At 37.4% G+C, this 21,877-nt stretch overlaps 1 protein-coding gene across 6 annotated transcripts in view; it reads right to left on the bottom strand.

Moving 5' to 3' along the window:
* Positions 1-21,877, bottom strand: part of FTO (FTO alpha-ketoglutarate dependent dioxygenase) — a 236,438-nt gene that overhangs the window by 157,407 nt on the left and 57,154 nt on the right. For all 6 annotated transcript variants that reach the window (XR_010434330.1, XM_064671173.1, XM_064671176.1 and 3 more), the window contains exons 5-7: positions 19,016-19,095; positions 18,221-18,364; positions 11,520-11,639 (exon numbers count right to left, since the gene is read on the bottom strand). Coding sequence is in view for 5 of the 6 variants with exons in the window: in XM_064671173.1 (XP_064527243.1) it covers positions 11,520-11,639; positions 18,221-18,364; positions 19,016-19,095 (344 nt within the window). In the remaining variant the exon portion in view is untranslated. The remainder of the gene's footprint in view (positions 1-11,519; positions 11,640-18,220; positions 18,365-19,015; positions 19,096-21,877) is intronic.

The following is a 21,877-nucleotide window of genomic DNA, read 5'->3' as shown; positions in this document are numbered from 1 at the left end:
ACAATATTCAGCTTTGAAGGAGACACACAACTACCTCACCTCCTGCCACCTTCCCCATAACCACTTCCCCCTTGCAAAGCTTCTCCATCCGATTTTCTCTCAAATCACACCATTCCTTTTTGCCTGAGAGCCTTTCCCATCCTTTCCTACTCTTTCTCAATCTCCAAAGCTTTTCCTGCCAAGCTTGTTTTCTATTCCCACTGTACCCAAAGGTTCCATTCCACCTACACACCCAGTTTCAAGTTTTCCAGCCGCTACCACATTCTCTCCAAACTCCTGTCCCACAAGCCCTTACTCACCTTGCTTTTAGTCCTGTTATTCCACCAGCAAAACAGCTCCTAATCCTCCTTCCATGTTTTCCCTGGCTACTGGCACATGCTGACACTCTCCCCATGGCCAACTGCAACCTGCATTCTGCTGCCCTGCCTGCTTTTTATCCCCACCCTTTACTCCTTCAAACACCTGGAGAGGTAACTAAATAAGTAAACATCAAGAAGCCAGGTGAAGCAAATGAGATGGGAATTAGAACTTGCTCAGCACTTATTGTTTCCAGCTGTGTCTGTGCCCTGCTAATCAATCTCATCCTCTCCCCTCCCAGACAGGAGGGTTCCACAAGGACCAGGATCCCAACATTTCCTCAAGAGGAAAACCAGACCTTTTCCTTAACGTGGAGTACCTCATGAAGAATATAAAGAACAACTCATCTCAAAAAAGAACAACTGAGTTCAAATAAGTTTCTTTTGTAATAATATTTTCTGCTGAGACCCAGAGATCAGGGGAGAAAAGATCCACATCCTCAAAACCACACCATGTTCTATAAGAATGTAGTGTCACAGAATCTGATGACACACCTGGGAGCAGGCAAGGCAAGGTTGGGATGAACACGGACAGCTCTTCACATGTATAAAAATATTAAAATTAGATGGGAAAAAAAAGAAGAGTAGACTTTCTCAGTTTGAGAAGCCTTTACAACCTAAACTGCACTAGAGTTTTTCCTTTAAACTTTCAGTAAAAAGGACAAACTCCTTTAATACTCCTTTAACACTTTACTTCTTCCCACTGCAGAGTAACAAGCAAATTTCGTCTTTTTCAAGCCCACTATAAAATCCCACAGAATTTCTCCAACCTTGTGTCATTTCATAACTACGAAATACAGTTTCTAAATGAAATACACTTTTAAACTGTACCATGAGAAAAAGCACAGCTTAATTAAGTTAACTAAGCTGATTAAGCCATGCTCTTTCACCTATTACAGGAAGTATTTAGCCCTGGAGCCATCCTAAAGGCACCTCACACAGTGTATGACATGTTTTCCAGAGATACTGTATATATTTAGTCACTGTGGAAGGGGAAAAAGCAAACACCCTATATGTCAGCACGCCAGCAAAAGAACAGAAGAAGCATCAGCTGATAAAGCAGCTGTTTACATCTCATTCTTGTCTGCAAGGTAGGTATTACATTACAATGGAACAGACAAAGTTAAGAGAACAGTACCCCACCACCTCAGATCTCATTGGTATAAAATAAATCAAGTAGGAACATTCTCTTCAAAAATCCTGATCAGTGTCAATCTTGACATTATTACTGGCATCTTTGTATGTTTAGAAACAACTCAGACAAGTGAATTGAAAATTGAATAGATTACAGCAGCTTTATTTTAAAACAATTAATAATCTTTGTCCCTTGTTGCATTTAAATGAGTTTGTATCATTAAAAGAATTCTCTAAATTTTTCAACTGTTTCAAAATGTATAAAAGCAATTTCTAAAATAAAGACACAGCTAAATAGCAGTATTCTTATCTTGGCTTTTGCTGGTACAAGGCTGCTGCTCTGTGTCTCATGAAGATTTCTGGCAGAGTGAGAAAACCTGGTCAGTATCAGAGTCTTTCCTGGGACCTGTCTGAAGTGTCGACAAGCAGCTAAGCTGAATATTAATACACTCTCCATCATCAAAAGCTGTTGCATACCCAAAGGATGAAAAATATTTTAATCAGCTTTCAGCTTGTCTAGCAGAAGTCAGTTTATTCCTTCGGGATTATACATCTATGTGCTCAATTTTTGTCTTCATGCTCTCTCTCCACATATATTACTTTTGAAACTAGCAGCAAAGAGCCTAAATCTGCTGTTTTGTTGGGAAAAGCCAGCTAATGCTGTGATTCAATTATAGTATTTTACATTTAAGAAGAAAATGTAAAAGATGAAAAGCAAAAAAAAAAAAGTTGAGAAAGCAGTCCTGTTATCAAGTTGTTTGACAGTAGGATTTCTTAAATAAACCAGTGGGACTTCTTTGTTTTTTTCAGTATTTTTTCAAATTTTAAAGAGTTTTCAGGACTGGTTCCTCTGTTGTCTTACCCATCTTTTCTCCTCCCCAGTAGATTCCTAATTATTGATACTGCAAATTCACAATTCCTTCAGCATAACAACCCCCAGTGAAACTGACCCATGAATGTATAAATGTTTTATAAAATTGTGTATCAAGTATATCCTACATGAAAACCAACAAAAGATCAGTAAGGGAAAAAATGGTTTGAAGAGCCTTGACTGTACAATTGTACCTGCCTGGCAACCTCTCCTTTCTCTATTGTCATTCCTCTGAGAGACAATGCCAGTCCCTGTAAGGTTGCATTGATGAACACACTAACTACAGAAGACTTTTTAAAGTCTTATTATAGTATTATTATAAAAAATATTATAAAAAGTCTTATTATTATACTAATAATCCTAATTCTGTATATTTTGAAGCCTTTCAGAGGCATCATAAGATTTCAGACTAAGACCCAGACAGGACTTATACTGGCTTTTGCATTGAGCATCTACATAAATGCAATACAGAACTAATTTCATCTTACCTCATCCCTGCTTCCTGGGGGATAAATGTATTACCACTGGAGATGCAACACTATGGTGCTCTTTCCTCTTCCCCATAAGAAAACACAGAAATGTAAGGCTCTGCTGCTGAAAGACTTTCAGATACTTTATTAGATCAAGGAAGTCTGGAAAGTACAACCTTTGTGTACTTCGATACTACACAGCATCAGCATAAATTGGTTTGTACAGGCTAATCTTAAAATAATTTCTATCATCCATCAGCAACACAACCAATCATTAGTTTTGAGCAAGGGAGTGAATTTTGTGGTCCTATTACTGCAAATGATTTTTCATGAAATGGAAGCATGACATTGGACAGAGTATGAGACCAAAAGGATGACAATGAGTTAACTTACTCTGACGTGTGTCTGAATTACAAAAAAACCTCTTATAATTCAGTTATCCAAGCTGAGTCCCACCACAACATCACAAAACAATTGACCTTCTAGCTAGCTGGTGAGGCTTTAATCCATTAGCATGTAGGACACAGCCTGAAGATAGAGCTAAAATATAATTATTAGCAGTGTATATATGCATACATACACACACACACACACATAAAAATAATCACTTCAGTTTATTACACAGTTATATTGATCCCTAGGCAGCTAGACAACATTAACTGATGCACTGTTCCCACCTATTAACAGTGCACTTTGTAGAACACTGTATGCTAAGCACGGAGTTGGATTCATCTTGAGCACAGCTCCACTGATGCCGTTCCTATTCACCAGCAACAATCTGGCCTGTTCTCGCCATTCCCTTAATTGTTTTACTACATTACAGAAATTCAAAATGAGTCCTATGAAAAGAAATGCCAGTAGTCTAATTGTGATAAACAATCATATTGTTTTACAAGAATAATTTAGATTTGTTACACTTAAACTTTATATCACTGCCTCTGCTGTGAGAATTTAATATAGACTACAAATTCACTAGCAGTCCAAGGAAAACTGCCAAAATCTGATGTTCATTTGTGACATTTGAGGAAGCCAGTAATTATCTTTCTACTGCAGAATAGTAAACATTATATTATATCTACAGCTTCAGGATTATTAAGCAGAAGCATGTGTAGTGACAAACGGAAAATGCAAAAAAGATTCACACAAAAGAACTAGACCTGGGAACTGCCAGGAGACAATCTAGGTCAGCCAAAACACAGTAAGCTCTTGCTGTTGTTCTTAAAAAGATACAACTTTCCCATCTGAAAAGAAAAAAAAAATCTTATACGTGGCCCAAATTCTACAATTTCCAGTCATGGGTGGGAGAGGCAGAAATTGGTTGGGTTCCTTCAAACGCAGGATGTTCTCTCCCTAGGACACAGACAACAGTTTTTGAAAACCACACCTAAGTTACTTGCAAAAGTTAAACAGAGGGTCAGTGAAAGAATTAGCACGTAATCCATCAGAGTATAATGCTCTCCACGGCAAGTTCTGAAGCCAAGTTTTATTTCTTTATGTTCAAAATGAAAGCTGCAGTAATGCTAAAGAACACACTGCAAAAACTCTATTTGCCCGTGATCTTGTTAGGAATTAGAAGGACTGATGACCAGATAGGAAAGAAAAGGCATCAGTGCAGCAACAGCAGCTTTTCAGAAGACATCACCTCCTTTGCCTACCAGAGCTATTTGGAAAACGAAACAGCTGTATTCTATTTTACAGTGGTTACAGAGCCACTAAAATACGGATAGCAATAAAAATATGTTTAGCAACACTAGCTATACTAAAAAAAAATAAAAATTACAGCAATGTAGATAGTGACATTTTAGTCATACTGCCATTTGCTTTCACTTTCATTAAAAATCACAACTTCCCCTAGTTTATAGCAATCACAGTACAAATTCTTCTTGCCAAACCACTATAATACAGTTTTAATACCAAACTATATTCTTTTTTTCTGTGTAGCATGTCCATAAACATATGTACACACATACAAATCAATAAACTCTATATCTAATCACTTCTATGATTGCATAAATAAGAACTAGAAATAATTTTAAATATTGGTAATAATTGGTAATAATAATTTATATATAACATATACACAAATTCTAAAAATAGATTAATTTCTTTTCAAGAAATGTTATACTTAATGTTCAAATACAGCCTTTCATTCCATTTTTCTACTAGGAAACATATTTCTAAGAACACAGAATCATATCACAGAATCCCAGAATGGCCTGGGTTGGAAGGTACCTTAAAGACCATCTTGTTTCAGTCCCCTGCCATAGGCAGGGACACTTTCTACTAGACCAGGTTGCCCAGAGCTCCATCCAACCTGGCTTTGCAAAGCATAATTAGACCAGTAAAATGACAGCACAATACTACTATGTCATTATTTCCACAGCAATTAATAAGCCTTGATAAACATACCATTGATACAAAGGCCTTTTGTTATTCTAGTGTATGTCCACCCAAGGTTCTGGGGGAACAATGGTGGAAACAGCACAGTTTTATACAATCTCCGCTAGCCCCACCATACGGATTCAGCTTTCACTGAAACCCATCCACATAGTTCCCATCAACAATAAAAGGGCAGCAAAAACAGGTTCTAAACTGCATTCACAAGGATGCAGCAGGAACCATGATCTCAGGTTTTCTCTCCCTGCCAGACCCTGGGCGACTGCAGAACTGCCAAATGTAGTCCAATGCTCTCTAAACTCTTTTCCTATATTTCTCCTGCTGCACAAAACTGCAAGCAGTTGCCCCCAGTGCTCATACCCTATAAATGCCTTTTCACTAAAGTGTATATGAATCAGAAGTTACATAAAGAAGTTAATTAGAAGATCATTGTGGTTAAAATCCCCAATATGGCTGAGTATGTATTTGTGTGTAAAGCATGCACATACACATACAGTCACACTATACATCAGCTCTAGTGGTCTATCCACTATGGAAAAACTTCCAACATGTGATGGAGAATCCTGGTTAAGCCACACTGCTCAGCTCAGACACAGAGATCCATTCACACAATTCAGATACAAGGTTGTGGAATAACCAACGTGCACAGCTTTGATTGCTGCTGATCACAGTTTATGCATTTATGCCATAAATACTAACACAGAGCTCATCACATTTTACATGTATTTACTACACACAATTGTATACATCCAAGAGTACAAAAATACAGTGAAGACAACAGAAAGAAGCCCTGTTACAGTAAGAAGCACAGGGCAATGGAATTCTAGCTATCCAAAACCGAAGCCCATCAAGATCCAGTTGCATGCACAAGAACACCTAAAAATGTCAGACTTGTAACTCAGAGGCAAATCCACCTGGAAAGCAAGCCAGAAGCAGGACAGCACGCCCAGCCCTTGCCCCATCTGGTGCAGGCACACAACAGGCACAACTGCACAACCCACCCACGGCCCCCCCATTTGTGCTGCCAGAAATGCATCTCACTGTCCCACAGGACAGAAACTGTCCCAAACTTTCCCTGGCTTATGCCAATTTACATTATAACCTTAATGTTTTCAATGTGATTTTCCCAGTATGCTGCACGAGTGGGAAGACTGCCCTTTGAACAATTCCAGTTTATAACAGAAATGTTACAGTGGTTCATATCAACGCAGCTTAGATCTCAACCAGCTCACATAAGGGTTAAAAATAGAAAGTACTATCCACTGGTTTGCTCTGATGTTCCTGTAGATATTGTCACTGGATGTATCCTCAGAAGAATTCTATTCAACACCTCTGTCTTTAAGTACAAAGCTGTAGGCTGTAGCAGCTTTAGGAAACATAAGTATCCTTTTTTCTGCTGCACAGTATCTGTGTGTGAAATTCTCTAAAGGGGTTTAAGTATTTACCCTGAACACTATCAGACAGTTTCTAAAATTTTCCTTATCCTGTTGCAGAAACACTTCAAAGAGAATCATAAACACAGTCTTTTGTGCTTTCAGCACACACGTTGTTTTGGAAGCTTAAGTCTGAATTCCCTCAGAATTGTAAATAATTTTTTTCTGAAAGATGTGCATATAACTTTTTTTTTCTTTTTACAGATTGTCAGTGATTCTACTACAGACAATGCTGAATCCTTTCCCCTATTTGTGACAGCTAAAAATATTGGGGTCAAGGAAATTAGTGCCAGAAAAAGAAAAAAAAAGGAAAAATAAGTCTTCAGGATCAGGTTTCGTTGTTGTTGTTTAAGATAAAAGGTACATTTCCAGAAACATCTGACTCCCAGTGTTCACAAAATATAACCTGCCAAAATACATTTATTTAAGGGATCTGGCCTAAACAGATAAGGAGAGCCCCAAAAGACAAGAAATATGGCTAAAATTTAGGTCTTTGAGCTGCCATGTTGTACCTACATTTCACAGTTCATTAGGCAAATACGATATTGCCACATGGCCCTCCAAAAAAGTGTGACACTGCAATATCTAAGCACAATGGGAAAACTAAAAGACAAATTAAAATAATACCTCAGAGTTCCTTGAATTTTGGCTGACAAGGTCAAACCAATTGAAATGTCAGTTAAGTAGCTATGCATTTTCTGAAAGAAGCTAAACAACCAACCAGCCTGTTTGTGATCCCATTATCTATTTTTTTTAAAAATAATTGGTTAGTTGTTTAAAGTGCCAAAGTCTACAAAAGCTGGGAGAATTCCTTGTAAAAGCATATTTTGTCTTAAAGCTTTTCATGGTTATTCGGGAACTGCAATACTTTCGATTTAAATACATATTTAAACCCTTGCTTTAATTTGGAAAAAAAAAATGGCTCTGGGCTGAGATTTTGTAGCTCAAGTTTCAGCCTAGACTCAATTCTAACTGTCAGGCTGTAAGCCCCTGACAATAGTGGCTTACAGCTGAAACTATGACATACTTCATATGTAGCAATAGAAGCAAATAATAAAATAGTACTCAAAAAGGAAAGAAAAATAATTTCACGAGAAAACAGCCTTGCTCTCTGATTTCAATTCAGTTGTATAAAGTGATAAAAGCATGTTGTTGAGAATAACAGTAGTAATAACAATGAATAAATATAGTTCTTAAAAAAGTTTTACAAATCAAGGTGAAAGTTGTGCAGAAAGACACCAGTTTGCATAAAATGCCACCTTGGTCGTTGTCACTACACAGAATGTAGATGTTTCTGCTTTTACACTACATTTACAAATTAAAAGGTGTGCTGCATTTCATTATCATCAGCTCTATTTTAAGATGCTGGAAAGTGAAACAAATGGTGTAACAATTACTTGTGTTTCAGTTATACCATTAAGAAATCACTACCTTGAGATGTATGTTTCATTCCTTTAAGTAGACCTTTTACTGTAGGCAAACAGTTGTGCTGTTACATGTAACTCAAAATCACTCATGCTTTTCTCTACATTTCAGTTCTACAATTTTTTTTTGTCTTGCCAAATTCTTGCATAAATAGGTGGGATTAAATGGAGCCTAGCCTGCCTAGCATAATTATATATGTTGTGATTTTATACTGCAATGAAACTGATACATTTTAATAATGCCAGTCTTGGCTCTTACCCACTAAAGTCAATAAAGGTTATTAAGGCCAACTGCCATATAAATACATTGCTACATTGCTAAATGGACTGTCAAAGCAGGAAATACAATTCACACCATATAGCACTGCAAGGGTCCTTTTTTTTTTAAGGAATACTAGATTTGTTAAAAAAAGCCTTTAAAAATTCAATATGTAAGTAGTGTAACCATATACGTTTACTTTTCATTCCACAAACAAAAACCATTTCACTGACTTACATTTTACTTTTCTAACATGAATCAACCTAAAACAAAATAAACAAACAAAAAGACTGTAGGACTTCTGCAGTTCTTACAGATATGGTATGGTGGTTAAAGATTTTCATAGCTAAAATAAATGTCAGATTGCAAGGTTTGCATGATATCAGACCCTGAGAGACAAATTGTCTCTCCACTGAATCTCAGAACAGCTACAGCAAGAGTTGCTCACATCACATGAGATTTCAGCTTTTCAGACTTCTCTTTACCCAGAAAGCAAAGCTTGTACAGTCTTTTTTTCAAATGGTAACTCTCCCTTTGAATTCAGAAAGCATTTATCCTGATGTTGCAGGTGATAATGTGTTAATCTTGGATGACTTTTAAAAAAACCCCCTCAAACATATGAATAGCCTTCATATTTTCAAGGGGGGGGGGAAGAGAAGATTGGTTAAACTGCTTTGGATTTAATGGCTCATAAATTCATGAGGTAATATTGTGGGAAATGTGATGTTTTATCAGAATGTCATTCAAATGAAAGGTTTAACATTTACATCACAAGAGTGAGCTCTAAGTAAAACTATCCTCAGGGAAAGAAATGCCAGGAATAAACATTATGATAAAATTGTGTGCTTGCTATAATGTACAAAAATATTAAATAAAGCCCACAGGTCTGAAGACACTGGGCTAAACTTCCTGCAATATCATATTCTGATGTGACAGAGGAGTAATTACAATTAACAGCATCAGAGATAATTTTGGAAACTTTCTTTCCTTCTTTATAACTGCTTTACTAAACAAGGGGGAAAACTAAAAAAAAGGCATACTGGGACCCCAAGACTGAATTTTGTATCACTCTAGACACACATATAAGAAAATTAAGTGAAGAATCGTTCAGCTCGCACACAAAAGAAAAATACAGTGCTTAAATATTTTCTTTTAAGAAATAATTCCTTTTAACCAGAAAACTTCTTCCAAAACTAGATCAACAATTCTAAGACATTTTTACTTTTAGCATATTACATGATCCATTTTTTTTAACAATCATCCAGCTAAAATTGTAAATTTGGAGAAAAAACATCAACTGCAGACGACTGGGTACCTTCAAAAATACCCTTTTGATTTAACTTAGCTGTGGAAGCTAAGCATGCACCAAAACACTGCACTTTTTATGTTAAATTGCTGTTGAATTTGTTAACCCGCAATTGATTTCCTGTGTTATGGAATCTTAGAGATTACAGCTAACTTGAAGCAACAGGGATAATTCTTGATGTTAATGCCACATTTCGATGTATTTTTATTCAGGCTGTTCCTGCTGCTGCATTGAAACTGCGGCTCAACATTGTCCCCTACTGTCACCTTGTGGAACACCACAGGACAAAAATATAGGTTAAATCCAAAAAAAACCAGCCCATCTCCAAGTCCCAAATACAGTAAGCATCAAATTTACTTAGAGGCTCAACAAAACAGACATTCTCAATTAACATTCTCTTCTGTCTCCTTCAATAGCTAAAATTAATTGTGAGTAATATGTTAAAAGTCATAAAACATTAAAGCAATTTTTAAAATTTAAATTAGAAGCAGCTTCTGTTTTGGCCCAAACTTCAGTTTGCTGATAAATATCATCCTGAGGCCTGTTGAAAGGAGATACACTGACGCCACCATGTTTCTAATTAGAGACACCTGGCAATGTCACACCAATTGCAGAAAACCTAACCCCTGAGAGCTCCAGAGTTTGCTGTTTTTCCATGTTCTCAACACACAATGCATATAAAATATCAAACATTTCTTGTCTCTACCTCATCTAAGCCTGTGTTACAAGTGAGTTGTCATTTGAAAGAAAAACAAACTAAAAGATTTTTTTAAATTAGAAAGGTCATTCAAGACTGTGAGCACAAAAGAACACAAAAATGAGGGGAAAAAAACCTACATAAACAAGTTATAAATACTTTTTCTCCTTTTGTAGGAAAACTCAGTGTTCACTGATTCCCTGTGACAACGGATTTCACAATTGAAAGTTCCACTTTTCCAGACATTTTTCCACATCTGGAACGTGCCACTGCTGGAGAAGCTTACAATACATTTGAGCAGCTTAGTGAGTCACAACATTTCCCTTGAGACTCAAGATTATGTTCTTGTTGCACCACATCTCCAGAGATTCAAACACACCCCTACTTGGCATCCTCAGCAATATTACAAACTTTTCCAAGTCCACTACAGGCAAATTTAGCCTTTATGCTGTGACCAGCAGAAGTGATCGAGAAGCAACTTCCTGACAAAAACATGGAGATGAGCAGGAGACATCTGCCCATATAGTTCCTTCTGAGCACAAATCCAGCAGCAGACAACTGCTCCCAGAACTCTGACAGCACAGTGTCCCAACTGAATCTCTACCTAGACAGCAGCTTCCAAACAGGCAATGTTGGCACAGAGTCCCTGTTCAAGGAAAGCAGGATGTACATTCAAGTACACAGGAACCATTATTACAATTATTCTTAAAACTACTTTCCTCTTGTTGGTTTTAGCTGTGGTGGAAGTGTGCAGGTACAGATCTCCAGATGACCAATCCTGTTCTTAACTTTCCTCTGATGCATTTGCCATTGTTGTCATTGGCAGAGTTGTCTATCCGGGTGTCGCACAAAAAAATAGACAATGCAGTTTCATGTACCAATTTGTGTGATGCAATATATGACTGTCAGCTTATGAGACTGTCAAACCTTAAAAACAAGTAAAGTCAGGAAATAACTAAAATCTTCGGGGGTTGGATTTGATTTTGTTCACATTTTTTCTGGCTACTGGGGCATAAAAGTGAGAGGAGACAGTATCAGGCTGACAATGATTCTGTTTCTCATATGTTCTGAATAAAATTTAAAACCCATTACTACACTACAATTAAAAACATAATTGTGAGTGCTCTCAGAATTAAGCCCTAGAGGCTTTAGACTTTAAAACTAGTACTTACCATAATCTCCATTTTTCTCCAAAATTCTTCCAATTTAGCCATAGGCTTAAGCCACCAATCAGTGCACTTCAAATACCTCTTGCCTTGGAACCAAAACTGCCTAAGCCACTCAAATTCAACCTGCAAGATAAAAACATATGGCAGCATGAACACCTACGTTCATTATCTGAGTCAGGAATGGGGTAGTGCATGAATCCAGCTATACCTGAACAATCCCACAGAAAAGGAAACAGTCACCAAAGTACTCATTTCTAAACACATCCTTACACCCAGCTCTTTGTTCTACTTCTATTCCATGTCAATTTGTGACCTGAGCTACTCTCTTCAAACCCAGAGAATTGCAAACCCCAACTTTTTTTTTTTTTCACATGTGGTACACGTACAACAAACATTCAGGTTTCCTCACAATTCAGTCAAACAGGTACCAACTCTGGGTCATTGTGATTAATATTGGGTATTTCAAAATGTTTCCCTCACAGAAGACTGAAAAAACTTGCAGTGATAACATTGCTAGAATGCAGCCCAGTCAATTGCTATGGAACAAGAGGGTGGCACTACAAGGAATCACAGTCTTTCATCCTTTACCAAACAGCCCATTTACCAGAGAAGACACTTTTCTTTAATAGTAATCCGTAGTTCTGGCCTTTAGAATTCCATATATATCTTTGTTGTGGTAGTTATGTTTCACACTAAGTTCAAAGATGCTTTAATCATTATTTGTACCACAAAGGAGATTTGTTCATCCCTGCTCAATTCCAAAGATGCAAATAAAGACAACTTACCAAGGTAAAAGAATAAAGAGAAGTGGCCAAAGCTGTCACCTAAGACTTCCTTTCCTGCAGGGGTGAACTGAACTGCTATAGAAATCTTAAAGTATCCCAGTTAACATTAACTAAAGGTTTGGTCAATAAATTAAAGTTTACAATAAAAGATACTTAAATTTCCAGTATATAAAAATAATATTAAAGCAAATTTATTGGTAAAATATAACATGATTAGCTGGCAGACACAGACCTTAGAATGTTTTTAAAAAAACCTGACTGTTAGCCAGTGACTCTTTAGCATAGAAGTTTGACGACATCCTTCCTAAAAAATGCTGAAGGAAACTTTGCTTCCTCTACAATATTAACGAGGTATGAAGGATCAAGTTATGGTTTGTGAAAAAAAAAAAAAAAAAAGAAAGTCAGTATATACCATTTTGGGAAGGCTGAGCATATCAATATTCAGCTAGAATTTTAAGAACTCAATACTTCTTTTTCTCCTCTCCCCACTTCTTTTTGAGTGTTTTGGCCTCTACCACATGATGTCTGGCAAACAGGTTTCATTAAATTAATCACACGGACATTAATCAATGAAAAAAAATTCTTTTTATTAAAATCAATGTTAAAATATGATTCATCATGAATCTATTTCAGTCAATCTGATTTCTGGCTAGTCATATTGATTTGTTACATTAATCTATGCAATTTCAGTCTAAGTCTGGCATACGGGCCAAAATTTAAACGTATCTTGATCCTATACAGCATATACAATTTGACACAGGAGAGCTGCTTTTTAGGTGTAAGACATAAAGTTTAGCAACAAGCTAATTCATTTTCTGCAGGATTAGCTGGTCTCATCAGAGGTCAGTGAACCTAATTGCAAAAGCCGCTGTTTAATGATCTGGACTGACATCTACTACAGCTATCAAACTCAGGTCCACACTCATCTCACAACATCTCTGTTAAGCTCTAAACTGAGTTAATAAAATGGGGTTTGGGGAGAAAAACAGTGTTTCACCCACCAACTTGGCCATGAAGCTGTTTGACATGTGACTGCACTGAACTATCTCCTCTGAGCAGCTAACTGTTGATTCTGAGAAAAAAAACCATCTTGATGAGGCAAGGGTGACAGGATTTCTCTATCCTTGTTTTAGATATATGCAAACATAAATACTTAGATTTGCTAAAATCACAATATAAAAAAGACATCAAACTATTAGAGAGCATTAAGAGGAGGGCCACAAGGATGAAGGGGAAGCCTTATTAGGAGTAGCTGAGGTCACCTGGTCCGTTCAGCCTGGAGGAGACTGAGGCCAGACCTCACTGCAGTTACAACTTCCTCACAAGGGGCAGTGGACGGGCAGGTATCAATCTCTTCACTCTTGTGACCAGTGACAGGACTCGAGGAAATGGCATGAAACTGAGTCAGGGGAGGTTTAGGTTGGATATTAGGGAAAAATTTTTCACCCAGAGGGCACTGGAAAAGGCTCCCCCTGGAAGTGGCCACAGCACCAAGCCTGGCAGAGTTCAAGCATTTGGACAATTCTCTCAGGCACATGGTGTGACTCTTGGAGTGCCCTGTGCAGGGCCAGGAGTTGGACTTGATGACCCTGATGGGTCCCTTCCAACTCAGCATATTCCATGATTCTGTGATGAAAACCTCCAGAGATTCTTGCTATGCTAAGATTGCTTGGTATTTTTAATTAGCATATAAACACCTTTTACACCACATCCATGTTTTAACAACAACATGCTATCTGCTTTCCAAGCTGTATGTCCTCTTGCTTTCAACTGTGCTCTCTTCAGTAACATCTTTTTCTGTAGAAGGAAGGCACTCTTCTTGGCTTGTCTCTTTCCACAAACAGGAGGAGCTGTGCCACAAAAAACCCCTCACGACACTAAATACTGGAGAGACACAAAAAGCTCAATTCTAGCCTTAATGGAACTGAAGTTACAGAATATTCATCTTCTGTGACAAAACTATCAGGTTAACAGCTCTTGCCAAGGATTTTGTCAAAGAGTTTTAATTTGGAGATTTACATATATCAGAGCTAACTTTAGGCATCATTAGAAAGCATTTTACATGACCAAACAGGACAAAGCTTAAACATATTCACATCTAAAAATATATAGGCTGAGCGTCTGAGGAATAATTTTCATCTCCTAATTGATTTTCACTTAGGATTTACATCTGTGCAAGTAAGCTCAGAATCAGGCCTCATATGTCTAATCTCAACATATTTTCAAGTTGTCCTTTAAACAATGATTAAAGGCCAATTTTAGGCTATTGCCAACATCGGTGTGTAAAAGGCCGACAGTAGCATTTGGCATTTTATGAGGCAGTGCTCCTCAGTCAATAATTTAAAAGTACTGGTTATCAAATGCCTTGCATGTAGGTGATCTATATTTCTCTCTGCCAGACTAGTCAGCCACCAACCATACCATCAGCTCACCGTGATGTGCTAAAACATATTAACCTTCCTCTGCCTGCATACACCACTACCCTTTCTCATCAGTGGCCTCAGTGTCTAACACCACATACCTTCAACTCACCTAGTCCAGACTTTTCTAAATCCCTGTGTATTCACCAGCTTTACCTACTGCTGCCATAAAAACAGATTTGCTGTAGGAAAAAGGTGACTGTACCTCACAAGCAGCAGGACAACCCATTCAGTCTTAGTTCTAGTCATGGTAATCAGGATCTGATAATTACAGCTGAGCAAATATCCTGATAAGAAAAAAAGTCTATCTTTCAAACTTGAGTACTTCCTTTGAAACCTGCCATATTTTTAGCACAATCCTTAGACACTAAAAAAAAATTCCGATAGTGTTTTACTTCACTGAGAATATCCAATTATTAGTTTGGTGTTGGCAAACAAACAAGCCTTGAAAGTACCTCACACCAACATGAACTATTAGCAGATTTTGCATTAGTCAGAGCAAGAAAAGCAAATTTTCTTTGAAATGTGAAGAATGGGAGGGTGAAGATCTTTTCTGCAGATTTATTTTTACGTATGAGCATTTACATCACCTGTTCAGCAGTGTTTTGTTACTTTAAAAACCAATTGCCAATGGTTTTCCCCAGGTCCCCTGTAGCTCTGTTTGGGATGTACTCAGCTGCTATATGTATTTTGGAAAGCCAAGTGTGATTCAGTAGGAGCAAGAGGTTCCTGTTCAGGGAATTCGGCATAAATTTCTTTTGGCATAAATTATTACTGTCCAAACAGTGATCTGATTGTGACTGGGTGTGAGTTTTCAGGCTATTGTAGTCCACAGCTGGAAGGTAACTACATCTGTTCACCCTGCTACACCCCTGCCACTGAAGTATTTGTTCAGACTGCAAGCCCACAAGCTACTCAGACAAGCAGCACGTGAACACCCTTAATTAAGGCTATCTTTACTTACAGCTACAAAGTGCATACTGGGACCAAAGTGACTCACACATCTAACAAACAGCACATACCTTGCAATTACTCAGATATTCCTTTGAAGGCTGTTTTACTGAGGGAGACCATGACAACAAAGCTAGGTCTAAAGAAATATTAAACTTCCACCTGGCTGCCCACTAGAGATGCTAAAAACCTCCTCAGGTTAGAATCCTACTTTTTCAACAAGAAGACATCTCAAGACATCCAAGACAGAGCCCCGACAAATGAACTCTGGGAAATCTAATATCAAGTAAAGACATCCCCCAGATACTCACCCATACTTCTCTTAGAGGTTTCTCTGCCCACCATGAAAGTGGAAAAAAAACCCCTAAGTCTCCACCTATGCTTCAGATCCTCAGTTCAAATGCACTTCATCAGCACAGCAAGTCAATTTTCTTGCCCAGGAGTACAACAGTGAAGGCACAGAATCATACTTCATTTTTTGAGACTTGCTCTTAGGCTTTTTCCCTCTAGTACACACTGATAATTCATCCAGGCCTCATTTGGCAGAGCAGTTAATTTCAGCACAGACTGGGAATCTGCTAAACTACTATATTTTACCTTGGTACTGTGATGGTTCTGTTCTGGTTAATGTTCTCTGATGACTTCAGAGGTACCAGCAAGAGGGGTAAAAATAAATGAACCCATAGCATTTCAAGAAGCAAAAGAATCAATAACAATGGCTGCACCTAGTTATCAGAGTTAAACTGAAGAACTTCAGTTATGACAATATTTGAAAATAAAATACATCAGTATCACCACCTTCAGAGATGGGAATACTCTCATTTCAAGCTCATGATTTCTGGTCCAGAGGAAGAAAAAAAGTTACAAGGAGGTTTAGAACTAGTACAGAAAGCTGTATACCAGAAATACACAAGCAAGATTGGGAAACTGGGTGGCACTTCTCCATCAATACTATGTTGGGCTTTTTGTGCTATTTAGATTTTGCATTAAAAAATACTAAAAAATTAAGGGAGTGAAATGCAAGGCTCGTTTTCATCAGTAAGCAGGTTGATTATTTAAAGAAACAAAACAGGTTCTTGTTTTTCACCTGCATGAGAAAGTTTGAACCTAAAATCTGTATTAGTGCCTGAAAAGACAAAATTTTTTCACACAGAATAAAAGAAGGTAGGAAGATTTTAGATGCAAGGAAAGTTCCATTAGCTTCACAGGTCTGTATGCTTTCACTTCACTGATGTTTTAAAAAGAAATATGCATTTATCAGAGATAAGCCACTAGAACTTTTGTGTACTTGTGCAGTAATAAATGAAATTTAAGTGGCACTCTAACATACAGAATTTACCCTTCAACCAAAGAGGTGACCTTGGGATAAAAGAATAAACAAAAAGAACAGAAAAAAATTAGTATTCTCTTTTCAAATTAAATATAGATCCAACGTGTCTCCTAAGTCTAAGTGCACAATATGTACAAGTTAAACAAAGGTTGCTGTTACAGTATATCCCATATGTGTAACAGGAAACATCCCTGTATGTCACACAGCAAAATTATTCAGGTGACTGCAAACACCAGGGGCTAGTCTCTCACCTGATGTAAACAGCACATGGCTTTGATGTTAAAGGACCCGTGCAAATTTACACCAGCTGTGCATGTGGCCCTTGCTGTGCAAACCACATATGCGTGTAGTTTTATGGACTGAGCCTGATTAATGTTTTGTAAACCCCTCCATGCATCAGACTCCTTTAAATTGCCCTAGGAGCTGTTTTGGTAAAAGTCAAGGGTGCAAATCTTTTGCCAACAGTATATCCCATTTTACCAACTGTAAACACAACACAGATAAAAATGTGCTCTACGAAATTTTGGTAACACTACAGAATGAGAATTCCTCAGCAGACAGCAATTTAAACATTTCACACAAATTCTAATTTTAGTGAAAATGACCCATGTACGGCTTCTAATAGTGATTGTATTTATCTTAACAGAAATACAGCACAGCTCCAAGCAAGAAAGCACTGCCAGCTTCAGTGCAGTCCTGTCAAAGTGCATTGTTACGCTTGCATACATTATAGCACTAAATGACCTTCTTAAATATGTTCCTCACAATGTCTTCCACTGCATTTTCTTCAGAACACACTTTAAAGCCCACACTCACAATTGTGTTGCACCAGCCTTTGGCAAAAAGCTGGTTCAACAGGAACCAGGGAGGAACAGCTGTAAAATTCTACCTGCTCTTTCCCTCTAATCCTCTAATTTCTTCTCTCTCTTCCTTTCAGTTAGAGAAGCACTAGAGTAGTTTGTTTGTTCAGCACACTGCCAGATTTGGTGCAATATTTTATGAAACTTCTCTTACTTTACCAGCAGAGGGATCTTAAGAAGGAAAAATGAAAACTTCCATGATAATCCCCATTACTGTACCCAAGTAAAAAAGTCATAAAATCCACATTGCAAACTTGCACAAAGCAATGTAAGCAGCTGAACATGATTGTCATTAACTCCATGAAGAGACTGCACCACTCAGACCCGGCTGAAGCATTTTTGGTGCAGATCATCTCACCTCATTATGTATTTCTTCTACTTGCTTCACAACTGCAGCTTCCAGTGATTTCAAAGATAAAGCCATTGAATCAGAATCAGTCTGTAAATTCTGGAGTGCCAGTTCACATTGTCCAAATATGTATTCCAATGTTCCTCTAGAACACTATAAAGATACAACAAAAATTTATATATAGCCACTTCAGAAAATATGTACTTCTCAAATATATTAAACAATTTGCTTCTGAAATAACCAAAGCAGAACAGTAAAGCTTCTTGAATTGTCTATATAGTTATTGATATAAATTATGCTGAAGCTAGCATTTCTGCTTATTCAATCCTCAAATGCAGAGAAGGACACAATTTAAAGCATACTCATGCCTAGTCTTGGTTGTTCTGATCTCCTAAAGGCCTTTTTTTCTGCCAGTGGACACTGCTGGTGTGTGTTTTGAGTATTTCTATCTCATCATGAATTTCACCTTTCAACTAGGACTGGAATATGAATACAGCAAAACAGCTGTAAAACATTTCAGGTAAAAAGCAGTTTCCATATTTCATCAGCAATCCATGAGGTGTGATGCAGCACTTTCTGAATTCATATCTGACATGTCTAAGTGGGAGTTTAGGCAAACTACCAATACAGAAGCAAGTGGGCCTCAGTACAAAGCTAATCAAAAAGCAGTTGTTCAAGAAAACAGTTTGAGTCATAAGCATAACATGAACCACAAATCTGGATAACACACCATGATTTTGCATATAAGGTACCAGAATATTAGTTTTACAAAGGACCAAGCAGCAAAACATTTTTGATACTTACATCTGCCACTCGATGAGTTGAGCTGAATCGAGGTGATAAACCAGCCAGAACACAGTGCTGATGTGTCATATTGAGATCATCTAGGGACAGATTAGAAAACCTTAAGTACAGGAAAAAATTATACTTAATAGAAGTTAATCTGGTACACTACTTTTTTCTCCAGTGCTTAGATATTTCAGTCACATCTTCCTAAATACTTCCACTACCCCTTTCAGTGTCCATTCAGTGTGGCATGTTTTATTTAGCTAACACAGAATTAGACATATTACATTTTGATTTGCACCTTTATTCAAACCCTTGGCAAATCTTTCACTGTAGAGTTCTGCCTTGGAATTGCTTCCAACTGTCTCTAATCCTTCATGAATCTTAGAAAGAAGCCTGTAATTTTAATTTAAGAGTTTACAATTAATCTAAAACTCTAATCGTACAAAAATAGTTGAAGCTTCATGGATTGCATGCCTCAGAGCACATTAAAAAATACATTTTAGGTCTTAAAAGATTACGGTAAAGATTTGCTTTCTTTTTCTACTAAATATATATTAACTGAGAAGAAAAATCACTCTTTGTTAAATTGGCCATTGTCCATTTGGCAGTAAAAGCCTTTTATTCAGATACAGAACACTATACCCAGATTACTGTTCTAGTTTTAGAGCCAAACCAAAGCTGTTACATTCTTTGGTCACCCGTGTCGGAACTACCATAGCGCTCTTGTGGGTTCTCTGAAACACAACACACGTGGAGGCAACATCAGTTTTAAATGACTGAGCACTGACTGGCGAGGTCTGCAAAACCAAAACGCTGCCTCTTCAGCATAATGCATCACGAAAAGTAGACGTATATAAAAGCAGACATATATCTGTCCATCCTGCTTTGGAAAACTGCAGGCAGGCCAGTTGTCTGTTGGACAGTTCTGAATTTGCGGTGAGGTCAGAGCCAACATGGTCTTTCCTGTCACAAAACAGTGGGACCTTACCTTGCCACCACTTCTGGACAACTATGGCAGGGATATCTCATTTTAATATGTGTTACAGAAACAAAAACTTATTTGAACTGTATAATGCATATGAGAAGTGAGTTATTATTTTAAATTACCATTAAATTACACCAACTTAGCAATGTATTTAGTAGTTTCAAGAATTGTCCCACAATCCTTTCTCTTTCTAAAAAAATTCCACATGCATGCTTAAAAGATGCATATGCCAATTAACTAATTGCTAGATAAGAAAGAAGTTTTGAGAATTGGACTACAATTTTCTGCTTATATGACTGTTCCTCTCCCAAAGCTTTCCCACGGCTATGAAAAATGCTGTCGCTTGCACAGAATATTTTTCTGAAGTCTCATGAGGCTTTTTGAACGTTTATAAATTTTAAAACACTATGAATTTTCTTAATTTAAAATAGTAATTCTAGAGAACAATCAGGAAAAACTAATGAAGTCCAATACATGCTAGAATGCTATTTTGCTATTTTGCAAGGCCTCTGAAAAGTTGGTAACCAACACAGAAAAACCTAAGGGTAAGTAGAGGTTAAGGGACTTGCCAAAATTTGCATGAAGTTCTGTACAGGAAGTGGGCTTACAGCTGAATCTAATGCCATAGATTTAACAGCTGACCACCCCTCTACTATTGGATGCAGACTATGATTCTCTGTGTGGGGCCTCCTTACCAGCAAAAATTCTCAGTGATTTTACTGCCATTTAGAGATAGCAGATACATTTTGGAATTTGGATGCTGCATACTCTATTTTAAATGGTGGAAGCAGGTTCACATTATAGATCTGTCTCTCCCTCCCCTGTACTGACATCTATCAGCCTGGTTTTCTTCTCAAAGATGTCCCTCCCAGAACAGAACCTCAGCACAGTCCTCTCTGCTGCTTCAAAGTACTTCCAGTTCCTTCCTTTTCTCTCCAATACTGTTCTCAGTCCCTGCTCCTGCTCTGTCCACACCTCCACTTTCTTCTAGACAGCTGAACTTCCTGGGCTCCACCAGCAGAAACACTGAAAGCACTGTGCTTACACAGCCCTTATCAAAAGAACAGGCTAATGGATATGTCTATACATTCAAATAACATACATACAGTTAACTCATTCTACTACTTAACTAATTATTAGAGCACCAGTGAGGTGAGGAGCCAAAGCACTCTGAAACAATGACTGTACACCCATGTCACTGCAGACTATTAAGTCATAACAAATACAAGGTAGAAGGAAAAGCAATTCTTAGCCAAACCTTACTTAAGGGACTGGGGACTAAAGGCCCAAAACTTATTACTTGGAGGTAAAGTACTTCCCAGGAAAACACAAACCACAATGGAAAAGGGTTCTCAGAATTATCAACAGGGGTTTATATAGTCTTTTCTATCTTCTCTCAAATGTTCTTCCTGAACTTTTTAGACATTTGCCTTTTCATCATCTATTTCATGAAGCAAATAAAAAGTACAGCGATGTTTAAAGCACTGGCAAAAGTTTTAATATTCTAGCCAACACAAGTATCTACAAACAGAAGTGAAAGGGACTTTTGTTATTAGTTTTCTTAACTACCATTAACAAGTAAAGAATTTTCTTTTTAACCATATTACAGTGCAATTTTCAAAGCAATAAAATGCTTTTCCACCATTTTCATTTTACTTGTATCCAACTGCACACAATGCTTTAACAGGATAAAATCTAACAAAACTAATTTTACTGCAGATGTATCAATAAAAAGACCAGGAAGGTATGTCTCCTTCCTAAGAAATTATGGGTCAGTGGAATATTCCTTTCATAACAGAAAGCTAGAAGGATGATCTTTCCCTAACTAAGAAATATTTTTAGTTTTTTGCACAAACAAAATACAATTAATTAAAAGCTAAATAGTAAATTTT

This window comes from Pseudopipra pipra, chromosome 14 (assembly GCF_036250125.1).
Source record: "Pseudopipra pipra isolate bDixPip1 chromosome 14, bDixPip1.hap1, whole genome shotgun sequence".
NCBI classification, from domain to species: domain Eukaryota; kingdom Metazoa; phylum Chordata; class Aves; order Passeriformes; family Pipridae; genus Pseudopipra; species Pseudopipra pipra.
Note: the sequence above shows the minus strand (reverse complement) of the source record. Positions and strands in the feature narration are given on the sequence as shown.